At 34.7% G+C, this 17,032-nt stretch overlaps 1 protein-coding gene across 3 annotated transcripts in view; it reads left to right on the top strand.

Annotated features, from left to right (window-relative positions):
• The window catches only part of FNBP1L (formin binding protein 1 like), a 97,186-nt gene that overhangs the window by 49,325 nt on the left and 30,829 nt on the right, over positions 1-17,032 (top strand). For all 3 annotated transcript variants that reach the window (XM_031457624.2, XM_064488729.1, XM_031457621.2), the window contains exons 2-5: positions 426-541; positions 12,432-12,485; positions 13,736-13,883; positions 14,646-14,708. In XM_031457624.2, coding sequence (XP_031313484.1) covers positions 426-541; positions 12,432-12,485; positions 13,736-13,883; positions 14,646-14,708 — 381 coding nt within the window. The remainder of the gene's footprint in view (positions 1-425; positions 542-12,431; positions 12,486-13,735; positions 13,884-14,645; positions 14,709-17,032) is intronic.

Consider the following 17,032-nt stretch of genomic DNA (forward strand, 5'->3'; position numbering starts at 1 on the left):
CTGCCCTTAATATAGTATAGCAAGTGAATAAAGTAATAATTTGTATTTATAGGGAGCCTTGGGGAGCCGGAGAAAGACCACTTAGCCCAGTCTGAGAGTTTAGGGCCATTTTCTGCAGGACATAAAGGGCCTGAACTGAATATCAAGGGAGGAAGTAGAGTTAATTGCAAAGAGCTGACCTGAGGAGGGTGTTGCGAGCAGGGGGAACCGCATGTGTAAAGGCATTCAGGCAAGAAATAGCATGATTTATACTGAAGAACCTATTTCTGTACAGGTATTAAAGGGTAAGATCGGTGGGGACCAGCAGAAGGGCCTGTTTTTCTTTTTATACCTCATTGTCTCTCTGGACAAATATCAGAAGCTGGTTAAAATATTTGTGGATTAAACTTTAGACTTTTCAATGTGGTTTTACCTTCCTTTTCTAGGATCAGTTCGACAGCTTAGACAAGCATACACAATGGGGAATTGATTTTTTGGAAAGATATGCCAAATTTGTTAAAGAGAGGATAGAAATTGAACAGAACTATGCGAAACAGTTGAGGTAAGTTTTTTTTTTCCTTCCATTCTCAGAAATGAAATTACATGTTTAAATATTTGGATATTAGATAAATGTGATATGCCAGAGGTTAAATTCTATGTTTTTCATCAGAATTAGATGAAACTAGGTAACTGGTTTAATGACTGATTTAATTAAATCATTGCTGAGTATACCATAAGGAATATTGGCTAGCTAAATCTTGAGTAGCTTTCATTCCAGAAAGATACTTAAAATCATAAAATCAGGAAGCAAAATTCCAGGAAAAAAGAATACTTGGATATTAATTCTATATGTTACTGTTTTGTTCCCCTGTAACTTTTTTGCTTTAGTAATCTTTCCAGAGAATTGAAGATTTCTCTAGTTTCTTCGCAGTTACTGAGATTCAGAAGTTGCGTGTGATGAGCTGAGTTTCTTTCTGTCAAAAATCAGATATTTACTGATGAAAGTGATTTTAGAATATGTGTTAGAAGATGAAAGTTTGAAAGGGAAAATTTTAATCTTAAAACAAACGAAGTTTATCTTAAGATTTTGTTCAAGCAGAAAATCACTGTTAGACCACAACTTGAGAAGTAGTTTTACTGCAACTTACTCAACAAAAATGGTGCTTGAAGTCTGAAGACTAGACAGCAGTGTAAAGGTTCTAGCTGTAGAGATTACCGTGCTTCACATTGCATAGTGACAGAAGAATCCAACCTAAAAAGGCACACGTGAGTAAAAAATCTAGGCATAGTCTGACTTACAGGTCAAATGTGTTCAGGCTCCATTTCTTGGCTCTGCTTCCCCTTGCTGCCTTTATCCTCAGGTTCTAGTCAGTACTATCCTTTCTACCCCTTCAGCTCTAGATTTCATATCCTTATACACCCACATCCTGGGTGAAGAATGGTGGTCTTCTTTGTTGTGCATTTGGGGGAGGAGAGAAGGGAAAGGGGGAAAGAAGGAAGTGAAAGGAGGGAGAAGAAGGGGGTGAAAGGAGGGAGAAGAATGGGATGAAAGGAGAGCAGAATACAAGCTTGTACCTGTTTCTTTTCTGCAGAAATCCCAGCAGAGGTCTTCTTTTGTCTTGCTGACCCTGGTTAGGTTGGTTATATGCTTAGGCTGAGCAGTTCACTAACATGAGAACAGTAGGTTTACATACTAGTAGCTAATGATGGGGAGGGATAGTTGCCCTAAAGAAATTTAGGATAGTAGGTAGGTCACAGAAGGAAGAGGGATATTTGAGTGATAAACAGCATGTGTCCACTACATTAGTAGTGGTTTATGCAGTCAGCTGACTGGGTGTAGGAATGAAATAGACTAGTATAATGAATACTTATAATATTTTTATAATGATATACATACTACTTTTATGACATTTATTGAAATAGAAGTATGCTAATTTCCTGATCCATTTGCTTCCTCAGTGTTTTTTTAAAACAAGATATTTTCTATATGAAAATATGAAAAGGGAACCTACTAGTATATTAATAGTTGTGATATTTTACCTGTCCAAAGTTGTTACTATTATTATTACTGTTAATGGAGGAACTGGGGATTGAACCCAGGACCTCATGCATGCTAAGCATGTGCTATACCACTGAGCTATATACGGTCCTCCCCAACCCCCTCAACCTTTCCAAAGTTATAATCTGGGAACTTTACTGCTCAGGAATCTGGAAGCATCAAGGACCTCTGAAAAGTTAGTATAGCAATTAAAAACTCATGTATTCATGGGTGAACAATGAGAAATTTCCCTCATTTAATTTTTAATTCTAGCACTTTTTTTTGTTTTTAAGTTTTACAATAAAGTGAAAAGAAGGAATACTGTAGACAATACAGTGATGTTACAGCAGTGTGAAGTGACAAACAATAAAAAAATTAAAATATGGTAGAGAACATATAAAAAATGTTTCCAGCCTAAAAGTACATGTCAGTAAATGAAGGATGAAAAATACTGTGGAATAAGCAGTTTAAATAAATCAGGTATAGTAGCATACTTAAACTTAAAAGGCTCCTCATTAGTGTAAAAACCAAGTTGCAGAACTGAATATAGGTTCTGCTTACTTGAGTTTGCATGTACAGCTATGTGTACAATTTGTATGTATTCTGAAGAGATCTGAAATACACTCCACGTTGTTTTAGTGGTTACCCATGGGGAATGAGAGTTGGGGTGGGAGGGGAAGGAACTTACACTTTTTACTTATACTTTTAAATTATTGAAGTCTTTTTCAATGAAGATGGTATATTTCAAAAGAAATTATAAGTTATAAAATAAAAATTGACAATTTATAAGGTAAAACTTCAGCAATCTGCAATATTTAATTGTCCAGAATAACCTGGGCCTCAAGGGTTTCACGATGGCCAAGGTTTTACCAGAGTAACAGGACTCTAATCAAATGGCAGACTTGTTTACCTTTCTGTTTTAACTGATAATAACTGTTAACATTTTCACTTACTTGCAAAGAGATTTGAACACTACTTCTTTGAAGCACAAATGGTAAGAACCCACAATTACATGATATGAAAAATATAATTTGGTACTGAGAAAGTAGGTTTTATTATGTACAGATGCTCAATTTCAGTGATTTGCATCTTTTTTCTGTCCCAGCACGCTAAAGAAATTCAGCACATGTTCTTCCTAACAGTGGCTGTCACTTGAAATGCTTCTCATCAAGGGCAGGATTATCAGAAGGTGCTGAGGAATTCCAATTAGGAGGGGTTGGTAGGAGGCATGTGTAACTTGCAACCATTTAACTCCCTTCCCTTTCTCTAATTGAGATTTGCTACTTTGGATGAATACTTAGTAAATGATTGAATTATCAGCTGTTTTTTATAGTATCTGTTTTGTCCCAAAGGAATAGGTGTGGCTTGTTTATTTCCTCCCCTTTAATGGGAAAAATTCTTTTGGTTAACTCCCTCCTGTTTTTGCTACTGCAGAGGACAGGTTTTTTTTTGTAATAGTGGGGTAGCTCTTTTTTTCTCCTAGATAATAACTATATTCAGAATGTGAAATATTTACATTTCAAAAATACTGGAAGATTAAATTTTGCAATATATTTTTTATAAATATATTTTTTAATTTGCATACATTTAATTTGCTATGTAATTTTGGGACTCCCAGCTTATTTTCTTTTCTTTACTTTGATGGCCTTGTTGTAACTTTTGTTTTATTTTTGGTATTGATTCATTTTTGGTAGTGGTTTGAGGATGCGAATAAATAGAAAATAAAACATCTAATAATGTTTGGAGACATAGTTATAAACAACTGAATCATGTCTATTTTGATTTATGTAAGTGGTGACTTTGAATCACTTGGTAGAACGTTTTTTGTTTGTGAACATGAACTGAAATCATTCTTCTAATAAATTTATACTATTTTATTTGTGTGGTAGAGATTAACTAAATTTTCCTAAGTGAAAAAAAAGAATCTCTTTATATATATGCCAGTGTGTATCATTTTTTTCTAGTTAAAATAATTAGAGCATTAAGTTCTGGCATAGAGATTGCTATATAAAATTATATTCCCCTAGTTCCACCCCAGATTATCCCTTTTTGACTCAAATGTGGTAGTGTGGTTCTAGAAGAGAAATAGATTGGATGACAGGAAGCCTAAAAACTGCTCTTGCCTAACCAGAACAGAAATCACCCCAGAGTTTTTTGATCTTGTTTATTTCTGTACCCTTGCTAACCCTGGCAACATAGCTGGTACCTCTAAAGCTGAGTGAATACAAGTTGAATACACAAATAATTGAATGATACATGTGTCAGTTTAGTTTAGAAATAAGACTCTCTATATGCTGAACCTTTGACCATGGACTGCTTTCTGTCCATACTAGAGCTTATGTCGTATACTGTCCCTGTGATGAGGTTGTTCTACACATTTAGGAGGGGGTTAGATATAAAATAATGAAGATAAAACCAGTTTCTACTTTCTATTTAGTCTTTATTTTCTCATGCTTCTTTATCAGAATTTTCTGTTTCTGTTGTCACTGTTTAATCTCTGAAGAGCCCAGAGAGCTCATCTTTGTACTGACTTGTGGAAAGTGGGGATTACTTTTATTCTTTGGCCATTATTTAACTCTTGACTCTTCGGCCTTGCCTGAATTTTTGATCAACTGATTAAAGTAGTAAACCCTAATAGGGGCATCTGGATACAGAACTGTTCCCTGTATTTTGGGGTTTAGATGAACTTTCTTCATAGAATTGAATCCTGTGGAAACTCTCATCCTTGTCAGTCCTTTGTAGTTTCCGAGCCTACCTGGTACATATCTAGGTGCCTATATCTAAATGATATGCTGGCTAAATAATTTTTGCCTCTTAACTTTAGAATATAATCTCCCTCATAAAATGTAAACTCCACAGAGGGAAGAGATTTTTGTTAGTTCTGTGCAGTGCATATTACTAACTTGGAGAACAAGGCCTGGCACAGAGCATGCAATTTTTTTGGTATTTACTTAACACTTATGTAGCATTTAATAATGTGCCAGCGCTATTCTGAGTGCTTTTACACATATTAAGATACTTCATTTTCATAAAAACTCATTGAGATGTAAGAATTATTTTATACATTAGGAAACTGCGTTAAAGAGAGGTGAAGAACAAGCCAGCTGGGTTAGTCTGATTGCAGAGTCTGAGCACATTGTGCTGCTTCTTAGCATAGGGAGAAAGACTAATTCTCTATTGAAGAGGATTTTTTCTATCAACAGTACCTAGTATTACTGAGATGTCTCTGGGTGTCTAAGGTATTTTACTATAGACAATAATAAATTATCTAAAAACTGCATAATACACTCTTTCCAGCTAACACATCTGTTTATAATGTAACAATTGTAGAAATTCAGTTAAATATAAATTATGTATTCATCAATTTAGGTCTAGTTCTATCTTTTTCCATAAAGATAAGAAAAGGTTAAAAAAAATTAACACTTTAGAAGTCCTTCCTTTTAAGAAAATGTTTTTGTCATTAAGGAAGGTTAAAAACTAACCTTTCGGGAAGCCCTGTTTACTTTCATTTCCTTCCTAAGAGGCATTAAGAATATTTCTGGGTTTTTTAAAACCTCTTTTAGAAAGTATTTGTTATTTTATTATTTATTTATTTGTTTATTTATTTAAATGTATTTATTTATTTTGGGGGGGGATTAAGTTTGTTTGTATGGAGGCCCTGGTGATTGAACCCAGGACCTTGTGCATGCCAAGCAGGCACTCTGTCACTGAGCTATACCCTGCCCCCCCATTCTTTTAAATATGAGAATTTACAATAAATACTTTTTACTTTTATTATTCCCATAACCTATTATAAACTGGAGTTAGGGGTAGCATAATGTTACTTTAGTTCTCTTTGATTTTGCCTTTAATAGTCTCCTTAATTGTATTAGCTATTTTCTGCTGATGATTTATCAGAGGAGAGGAAACAGCAGGACAATTGGGGAGCCTTTCTTCAGTGTCACAGAACTATATTTTAATATGTTTGATTTGGACTTCATACAGTTATCATTAGAATATTTCAGCTGTTTGTTTTTTGATTATCAGCATTTTTCTGCTCCTATCCTTGTACTTTGTGTGTGCCACAAAGCTCTATTTTTATCTCATTTCATTCTCATACGTCTAAAAAGATGCCCTCCACCCCAACTTAATTATCCAGCAAACTACTAACTTACATTTGCAACAATGGGGTTATTTGAGTTTCATTTTCAGTTTACATATGCTACTATCTCATTTAATTTTCTCAAGAATTCGTTGATCTTTGTCATTGTATTTCTAAGAGTATGCCCAGTAGTAAGCATACAACAGTGAACTTCTGGAATGATTCAGTCAGTGAACTCTACCACTTGACTAGTCAAGGAACTCAGGGTCATCACCTTAACAAGAATTGCAAAGTCTATTCCTGATTTTTTATATTAAAATGTATTCTTAAATGGTGAAGCAGAATCTAACAAGTAAAACATAAAGCTCTTATGAAAGAAAATAAGTTGAAACCAGTTGTGTTATTTTGATAGTGAGCTTTCATGAAAAAGATTTAGAAACCTTGTTTAAATAACTATAAAGAAATAAGAATGTTGTTAATGATATTGTCTGTATATGTCCCTTAGTTAATCTCTTAGCTCTTTCATAATGCCTTTAATAGTTTTATTTCCAAGTTATTTGTAGCCATTTGAATTGTGTAGCAGTGTCTAAAATGAGATAAAATGTTTATTTCATCATCCTCTATGTGTAAAGTATAGGCAAATCAGACAGATTTAGCTGCTTATTTGAATCTGGGACTGTGTTATATAGTTCTCTTTAAGAATCTAATATTTAGAAGGAAAACAGAAGTTAACAACTTGCAGAACAAAATTTATCTGAAAAGTGTAATACTTAAATCTGTGGTGGCAATCTGCTTCTTCCTCAGTCTAAATTGAGCAGATAAAATAATTTTTCTCTTTTCTGTCTTGAACATACCTGAAAATATTCTGAAAGATTTACAGTTGCCTGGAAACCACGTTGTTAAGCCTATCACATCCTAAATGGCAATGAATTGTTGCATATATTCTCTGGGTGGGTATAGACTATGAAGCTGATACTATAAACCCATATATTATTGACATTTTAGGTACTGAGTATCCTTGACGTGGTAAAGGTAAAGTAAAAGAAGGAAGTAGAATCTTAAAGAAACGAGAATAGGTGCTAACTTTGTTTACGTTCACGTTCATTGAAGCTTGTTTGATTTTCTTCTAGGTCTTTCAGGCATGAATACTTAGGTCTTCTTATGTCTTGTCATCAGTCTGTTTCAACATCTGCCACCAGTAGAAGTATAAAAATTGAGAATGAAGCATGTCCCTTTAAAAAATAAATATAATATTCAGAATTTGTCTAATATCACTTCCAGTAATCCCCTTTTTATGGTCATTTTAAAAAAAATTATAAAAAGTACCTAAAATGAAATTTACCATCTTAATAATTTTTAAGTGTTTATTTCAACTATGTTAATTAAGTATATTCATACTGCTCTACAACCAATCCCTAGAACTTACTCATCTTGAAAAATTCAAACTCTATACCTGTTAAACAACTATCCATTTTTCCCTTTCTTTGGCCCCTGGCAATTCTACTTTCTGTTTCTATAAATTTGACTTCTCTAGGTATCACATGAGTGAAATCATACAGTATTGTGTGTGTGTGTGATTGGCTTATTTCACTTAGCGTAATGTCATAGGGGTTTATCTGTGGTGGGGTGTGTCTCGGAATTTTCTTCCTTTTAAAGGCTGAATATTATTCCATTATATGGATAATACCACATTTTATTTATCCATTCATTGGTGGATAGACATTTGGGTTTTTTCCACCTTTTGAGTATTGTGAATAATGATGCTGTGAGCATCGTGTCCAAGTATCTGTTTGAATCCCTGCTTTCAATTCTTTGGGCTGTAAACCTAGAAGAGGAATTGCCAAATCATATGGTAATTCTATGTATAATTTTTTCAGGACTACCATTCTGTTTTCTGTAGTGGCTGATATATTTTGCATTCCTACCAGTCGTGCACAAGGATTCCAGTTTATCCACATCCTTACTTTCTGTTTGTTGTTTTTGTTTTTGATAGTAGTCATCCTAATGGGTGTAAGAAATCTCATTGTTGCTCTGATTTGCATTTCCCTAATGATCAGTGACATTACACATTTTTTCCAATGCTAGCTGGCTATTTGTATAGCTTTTGAGAAATGCTATTCAAGTACTTTGCTTATGTTTTAATTGGATTATTTGGTTTTTTTGTTACTGATTTTTAGGTGTTCTGTATATATTCTGGATTGTAACCTCATATATTATTTGCAGATCCTTTCTCCCATTCTATAGTTGCCTTTTCACTCTTTTGATTGTGGCCTTTGATGCACAAAAGTTTAATATTTTAATGTTCAGCTTATTTATTTATTTCTTTTGTTGTCTGTGCTTTGGTGTCATATTCAAGAAACCATTGCCAAATCCAGTGTTGTGAAGCTTTTCCCTGTGTTTTCTTCTAAGAATTTTATACTTTTAGCTGTTACGTTTAGATCTTTGACCCATTTTGAGTTAATCTTTGTATATGGTGTAAGACCAGTGAACAACTTCATTCTTTTGTATGTGGATATCTTTTATATTAAATTTTGCAGTATAAGAAAAGATTTGTGGCTGTAAGTGATGAAAAACCCAGTTTGAGCTAGCTGAAGTTTAATGGTAAATTTATTGACAAGAGATATTTGTTGATTTATTTATTGATACCTTTTACTGATTTGATTTTTTAAAATTGAGTTCAAGAAGAGGTTGAACAGCTCAGCTGCGGGAAGACCTGGAATGTACCTGCGTCACAGGAAATAAAAAGTCCGTATCTGAAACACGGCCAGACAGGCCCAGCCCTTTATTGTCGTTCTCCCTCCCTCCCTCCACTTCTTTTTCCCTCCCTCCTCCTTTTTTGGCTTTTGTGTGTGTGTGTGTGTTGGCTTCATTCTGTTAGAGCAGATTGGCTTTTTTTCTCCACATGGCAGGAAACACACTCACCAACAGTGCCAGTTTTATGTGTCAAGAGATTCAGCTCTCATACTGGTCTCAAAGCCCGCCTTATCATTTCACACTTTCTGAGTAGCCTCATTCTCATTCATTATTTTATGTATCTCAGGTGTTGGAACCAGATATGAGGTGGGTTTTTCCTTTGTTCTTTATTAGCTATGTGACCATTGACAAATTATTTAATATGTCTTGAATCCTGTAAAATAGGGCTGCTTGCAAGTTTGTTGTAAGTGTGAAAGTGCTTAGTTTAGAGATTGACAGGTAATACATGGTTGACAAATGGTAGCTCCTGTGGTTTTGTTGTCCTCACACATGTTGACTCTCACTTCTATATCTTGATCCCAAAAGCTTCTTCAGAGTTCCAGTTTTTACTGCATTTCTCCATTGGACATTTTAATTTAGCTATTTTGCAGTGTCAGTTAAGAAGCAATCAGCTTCAATAGGAATCCTCTCATATAACAAGTAGTTTAGAAAGGGGATTCTTGAGCTTAGTGATGTCAAGGCATTTTTATAAATTTCTTGGTCTGAAAGTTGTTGCAGTAGCTTCAATAATCCTGTCTTCACATACCTGTATCCAAAGCAATAAAAAAGTGTGAAGAAGGGACTTCTTTTGTAATTTTCCCCCGTCTATTATAAAAATTATCACAAAAAGGTTTTAATGAGACTTAATTAGGAAATAGAATCTATAGGACTTGAACACCTTAAGGTGAGTGAAACTTGATAAAGTAAGGATGATTGCCAAATTATTGGCTTAAATGTCTTAAGTGGATAGTGGTATCATTAATATAAGAAAAGAATAAAGTTAAGAAAAGAAAATACACTCTAACTTAGACTTGTTGAATTTGATGTACCTTGGCAGATGGACAGTGTCTCCAGTAACCATTCTTTCTCCTATAATAACTTTACTGAGGTATAAGTCATATACCACAAAATTCACCCTTTTAAAGTATACAAGTCAGTGATTTTTAGTATATTCACAGAATTGTGCAGTCATCACCACTATCTAATTCTAGAACATTTCATCAGCCCTGCAAGAAACCCCATAGTATCAGCAGTCATTCCCCACTTGCCCTTCTCTCAGGCCCTGACAACCATAAATCTGCTTTATCTCTGTGGATTTGCCTATTCTAATCAACCTTTTGAATCATTCATCATCTCTTCCCCATCTTCCCTTTTGAGTTCTCTTTTAGAAAGGACTGTAGGTCATGCACAATTACTAGTTTGCTAGCTATGATTCATCCCTTTCTATCCGTATCGTACCTGAAATGATAAATGTGTAGCACATAGAAGGCTTGCTGATGTTTTAGTTAATAAATTAATTTATCCACAAAAATGAGTTCTGGTAGTGTTTCAGGTAACTGGGATTAAGAGCCACTGGTTAAGAGTAGTTAGAGTTTCTTAATATGGCTTAGAAGGGCCTCTGCTACCATTCCCACCCATCGGCCTTTTCAGCCTCACTGCTTGCCATCCTGACTCACACTTGATGTTCCAGCAACGTATAACTCATTCATAGTTTGTAAACGCCATGTTTTTTCCTCTTATTTCCTTGCCTTTGCTTTTAGATCCTCTCTGTTTAGAACGCACCCCCACCCCACTCCCTGCTCCGGATTTCACGTTGCCCAATTCTTGTTAACCTCTTTAGGTGAATCAGAAATTTCGGCCTTCCTTCTCTGAGGAAGCCCCCTGCAGAGCGCTCTGTTGTTCATATCATTGTGTTATGTGGAAGTGTTTCATACATTTGATATTACTCTGGCCGAGGCTCTCTGCTAACACTGTTGGAGCTTGTGCCTGTAGAGTTAATTTATGAATTAGGTACATGTATTTATACAGTAATGTGCTAAGTATTAATAAAGCTTTTGATGAACAAACACATAAGTGGTCTAAGGCTTTCATCCTGTACCTTTACAACCAGTGAGGACTGTGAGGTTTTTGATGGCAGAAACTCAGTAAACTTTGCTGCAGGCTCTTTCGTCAGTGTCTTGCCTGTTCTTTCCCTGGCTCCTCGGGTGTTAGGGCCTCCTTCTCTTTCCTGTCACTGCGCCCTCTGCACTCGTTTACCACAGCGCCCATCCCTGCTGTCTGTGGTAGGTGTTCGTGTATACTTGTCTCTTTTCGGTGGAGGCTGTCTTTTGAGCACAGGTACTCTTTCATCTTGGATGTTCCCAGGAGCTTGCACGGCGCTTAGCACGTAGGAGACAGTTGTTCTTAGAATGAATAAATTAAACTGAGTAGGTGGAATGGATTGATAATAATCTGAGAATAACTAAGACCGTGATTCTTTTATAATATTTATTTGAAAGACCATAGGGTCATTAACTTTTAAGATGCTTAAGTTTAAACCAGTACACCTCAGACTATTTATGATGATGTACTAGTTTCTTTTAAAATTTCTACCTATGAGTTTATAAAATACAATAAAAATTTAATACTAGAAAAAATGACATAAAAAGAGACATATAAAATGTATTTTTACTTTGATTCAACAGACATAAAATTACTCTCAGCTTCTGTACTTGGCTTGTCGTGGGTAGGTAACAGAGTCCGTGGACTTTTACTGGTCCATGGATCATACTTTGAGTAGCATGATATAAAAGCACTGTGGTAAATGCTTTTGCAAATATTATCCACTTTAATTCTCATAACCCTAAGAGGTAGAGGTAGAAGTACTGTTATCACCATTTTTAAAAAAACTGGGCACAGAGATGGTGAGTAAATTGCCCAAGGTCACACAGATGCCACATAAAACCCAGGTAGTCCAGTTTGACTCCGGAGTCCAAGTGCTTGTCTGCCTCTGGTTTTGCAAAGGTGAAATGAGGTGACATTCTAGTCCCAGACTGTCAAGAATGGACAGAGATGTAGGCAAAGAAAGTTACAAGTTGGAATGCAATTCATTTGCCTAAAAAAGAGAAGGTTAAGAGTCACATGATTTTCATATACAAGTAGTTATGGAGGATACCGACCAACTGTTCTTTTACCCTATTTGTGAGTCCGCATCTGTTTAAATGTTACCTTAGTTAGTATTAAATTCCCTGATTTGCAAAACAAAATAATGACCGTGTTTCTTTGAAATACGTGTCTTTCTGCTATAACTCAGTTTCATATACTGAATACTTTCGTTCTTGTATTCTTCTTCTTACTTCTTTTCTTCTTTGATAGCATAATCAACCAAATTATGATTACACTCATAAGCACAGAAATAACATTTTTTTCTACAGGTATCAATATTTTCAGAAAAAATGTAAGTAATGATCATCTATTACAATGTTAATGATAATAGATGATCATGTTACTGTCTTAATTATTTTATATCATTAAATTCTTGATTTAATGATATTAGAAACTTTTAGGATATCTGAATTTCAACAGCAGTATTTTTAATAAACTTTAAATATCTTCTTATAGAAATCTGGTTAAGAAGTACTGTCCCAAACGTTCCTCCAAAGATGAAGAGCCAAGGTAAATTATATACCTGTTTATTACTGCATATTTAAATTTAAAAGTACCTGTTTTTATTATTTAGTAAAATATGCTGTTAATTTTTTATAAAGATTTTTAAAAGTTTATTGTAAAAAAAATCACAATGTTTATGAAAGAGGAAACTACTATTTATTCTTATGAAGATGCATACTTTAGTGGGCTTGGTAATAGTCGAAATGTGGGTTTTAAGTAATATGTGGACTGAGACTCCACCTGAATGATGTAGTCTCTGGAAGAAAAGGGTATTTTTCCCTGTACTTTATTTTGTAGTTGTGAGCTTGTTAGATTCTTGCTTTTTACTTTTACAAGTAGTAAAACAGTTTGGCTGGTTGGTTTAAAGGGGTAATGAAAATGATGAGGTTTTCAGGGTAATTTTGGAATAAAACAAAACCTCTGAATAAAAGGTTGAGAATTACCTGTAAGCTTTTTGGCATTCTTAAAACAAGGGGGATATGTGGTTGGTTGTAAAATGCAGAAACAAAAAGAGACTAGATTTCAAATAAACAATTTTGTGTGTAATTGCCAGTTGTTAGGATTCTCAGGTTTAGTGTTAATGGAGTCCTGTCTGAGTTGTCTGCCTTCAGCTTATGTGAGAGTGTTCCGGAAGAGTATTCAAGTAGGTCTGTATATTTTAATACAGTGATTCTCTTTGTTTCTCTCCTTCCCTTCACACACATTTTTTTACCCTTATTTTTGCCCCTTCTTACCCCTCTTTGATGCCAACCATTGTGGCAGTTCACTTCCATTCAGGATGTGGGCAGGCATACAGGCAGCTGTGTCCAAAGCTGATAGAAAAATTGTTCTGTAGATCACCCATCGAGATGCATTTGAGTGGTATGATTGGCAGGTTCTGTCCTCGAGAGCAAGTACACCATCTCTGCAACAGGTTCAGCTGGCAAGCCTAGGAATCCAGCCAAGTTCATTCCCAAGCTCAGGCCAGTCAGTTGGCAACTTAAGAGATTCCAGTTTGCCAAACGAGCCTGCAGGTAGTATTCTTATTATTTTTGACCCCTTTATTGATAAATTAAGACTACTCAAAGATACACAGATGTGTACAACTTGAGCTTAATGCAGGATTCTTTTCATACAAAGTTAATTTAGAGCTACTAGCTGAGATTTAGGTTGAGTATGCTATGATTTGCAAGTGTCAGGCTAAATCTGTACCTCACAAAAAACATTTGTTATGAAAATAAAAATAAATTTCACCATTTTCAATATGTTTTTGTCAGGTTTACTTCGTGTATAGCCTTTTTTAACATCCTTAACGAGTTAAATGACTATGCAGGACAGCGCGAAGTGGTAGCAGAAGAAATGGCGCACAGAGTTTATGGTGAATTAATGAGATATGCTCATGATCTGAAAACTGAAAGAAAAATGGTAATTCTTATCGTTTTTATACAATAGTGCATGAAATATTTTCACAGAAATAATTACTTTGCTTTTTAAAATTATTTTCATTCAGCATAAACTGGCTTTCTTTTTCACTAAATTTCTTCTAGCCAAAATTATCTCAAGACATTCTTGCTAATTTGTGATCCTTTTAGATTTAAGACTAAGGTTTGGTAAACTCCAACCAGTGGACCAAACTAGCTTACTGCCTGTTTTTGTTTCTTAGTTCCTACGAGCTAAGAAAGTTTTTACATTTTTGGATAGTTGAAAAGAAAGTGAAAAAAGAATAATTTCACAACATGTGAAAATTATATGAAATTCAAATTTCAATGACTGTAAATAAAAGTTTTATTGGAACAGACACACACTCATTCACTCACGTATTGTGTGCAGCTGCTTTAGCATTACATCAACAGAGCTGAATATTTGTAACAGAGACCATGTGCTTTGCAAAGCCTAAAATACTTATCTGACCCTTTGTAAAAAACTTTGTCAGTCCCTATTCAAGCTAATTCTGAATTTTTCAAGAGAGTGTATCTGTCTTAAATGTTATATTTAAAGCATTTAAATAACATTCTATAAGATGCATTTTAGGGTTTTTGCTTTACTAATAATCTCTAAGTCAGGGTAAAGTTACATAATTAGTACCTTGGGGGGAAAAATTAAGTAAAAAGCCTTTTGGGGACTTTAGGTTTTAATTAGTATTTGAATGTAATTTAAAAATTTGTCTTTTTTGGTTATGATCTTCAGCATCTTCAAGAGGGGCGAAAAGCTCAACAGTACCTTGACATGTGCTGGAAACAGATGGATAATGTGAGTTACAGTGTTCTCATGTTTAACATAAAATTTTGCAGACCAGTTTAGCCCTAAATTCTCTTATGCTTCACATCTATTTGAGTTTAATATTCCTCAGTGTAGTATTCGTAATTTGACATTGGTGAAATAGAGAGTGTGAGATCATCTTGTCTGTGTCCTTTTTTTTCTATATGGTTCTATACTTGTACCAACTGTATAATCGTCAGATGATTGTAAACATTTAAAAAGGTTCTTTTTGACTTTGTGGTTGTTACTGTAGAATATTGATAGAGCAGTACTACTGAGCCATAAAAAAGAATAAGATGATGATAGTTGGAGCAGCATTGGATGGACCTGGAGATTGTCATACCAAGTGAAGTAAGCCAGAAAGAGAAAGAAAAATACCATATGATATCACTTATACGTGGAATCTAAAAAAAAAAAAGACACAAATGAACTTATTTACAAAACAGACAGACTCACAGTCAAAGAGAACAAACTTACAGTTACCAGGGGGGAATGGGGAGGGTAGAGAATTAAATTGGGAGTTCAGGATTTGCAGACACTAACACACATAAAATAGATAAGCAGCAACATCGACACTGATAGTGGATAGGAGTGATGAGGAAGTGACGGTGTATCTTAGAAGACCCTTTGACCGAGACTAAGAGAACCTAGATTCTAGTCCTGCCTTTTCCTTAGCCCTGGACTTTTTTCTTGACTTCATTTCTAGCGTATGAAAAATGAAGACAATGGACTAGATTATATGAAATGTTTTTTCCTGTTCAATGATTCTATAATAATGTAAATGTTTCTGGTACTGGGCTGCTGGTCATAGACTATCCCACTGTAAAAAATAAAATACTTTATAGGGTAGAATATAAAAGCATAATAATTATTTACTTTAAAAACTTTCCAAAGGTACTTGCTAACGTGGTTTCTCTTAAATATCCTGGCATATAGTCATTTGTAAACTAAGATGTCTACATGAACGTTGTCATCTTCTTTACTTAAATGATGTGCTGTGGTATAAGATTGATATTTCTTTTGAACTGTCATGTTAGCAAGCCATTAACTCTTTACCTGCATATTTTTATGATAGACATTATTCCTTGAAAATTATGCTAAAGGGAGTTTTTCACGTTAAATTAATCAGTTTAGCTTGTGGTTGTTGGAAAAAGGAATGTTAAGTTTGAGATAAAAAAAACCCTCATGCATATATATGTGTATGGTTTTCAGTCATTTTCTTTACTTTTTAAGGATTCAAACATATATTCAAAGCTTAGATTAAATTTCTGCTGTATAACTGTCATTGAGGTAAGAGTCTAATCACCAGTACTGATGGAGAATTCTTAGGTATATTAGTCTGTTTTCATTTTTGTTTTGATTTTCTTTCTAACTGGTTTCAGCAAGACTTTTAGGGAGTGTTTACATATATTAAATTTTAAATTGCCTTAACTAGCATCCTTAGTATCTGTCTTTCATTTGCACAAAATAACAGACTCCTACACTCATGAGTCATTGGACCCTTTAAAAACTAGAGTTGGCACAAATCATTCCTGTTGACATGTGCTGATTTACCTTTAGAACAGTTGGTAGTTACTAAGCAAAAGTCATAAGGGTCATAAGAAAGAAGCATCGAAAAATACAGGAGAGATTTCTGTAAAGCATTAAGAATACCGTGAAGTAAAGGTGAGTTCAGCTCAACTCATGTTTATTGAAGGCATCCATAACATGTACTGAATCTGGTACAAAAGCAAATATGATATGGTTCTTGTTTTTGTAGAGCCTAGAGTCTAGTGAGGGAGACAGACAAATATAATTTCTGTATAATACGTAGGAATATGTGCAGGATCCTTTTCTCATTCCATGTCTTCATGTTTAATCAAGCAAATGAAATTGTAAAATTCCTAATGTGTTTGAAATAATTGAGAGAAGATTTAAAGAGCTAGGAGAGACAGATTGAGTTAGTGACAGAGTTTTGAACATTGAGGAAAAAAAATTAAAAGTTATTAACCCCAAGATAAACAAAATAGGCCCCACTGACATTTAAGATGAAGGCAGAAGACAGTAGCTTGCAAAGAAGATTCTTTGAAGGAATGGTCAGAGATTGAGAAGATAAGAGAAGCATCAGAGATGCCAGGTCTGTCAATTAGGTGGCTCCAAGGAGCAGCATATGAGTTTATAAGAACAGGGATTAGAAACAGATCAGTTCCAGAGCTGGTCTGTAGCTCAGTGATGTCACCAACGCTGCCTCTCCTTTCTGTCTACTTTGCTGTCTTGACCATGTTGGTTTTTTCTTCAGGCTTGTCCCTTTATAGTCAATAGTTGGCTTAAGCAGC

This window comes from Camelus dromedarius, chromosome 9 (assembly GCF_036321535.1).
Source record: "Camelus dromedarius isolate mCamDro1 chromosome 9, mCamDro1.pat, whole genome shotgun sequence".
NCBI lineage: Eukaryota > Metazoa > Chordata > Mammalia > Artiodactyla > Camelidae > Camelus > Camelus dromedarius.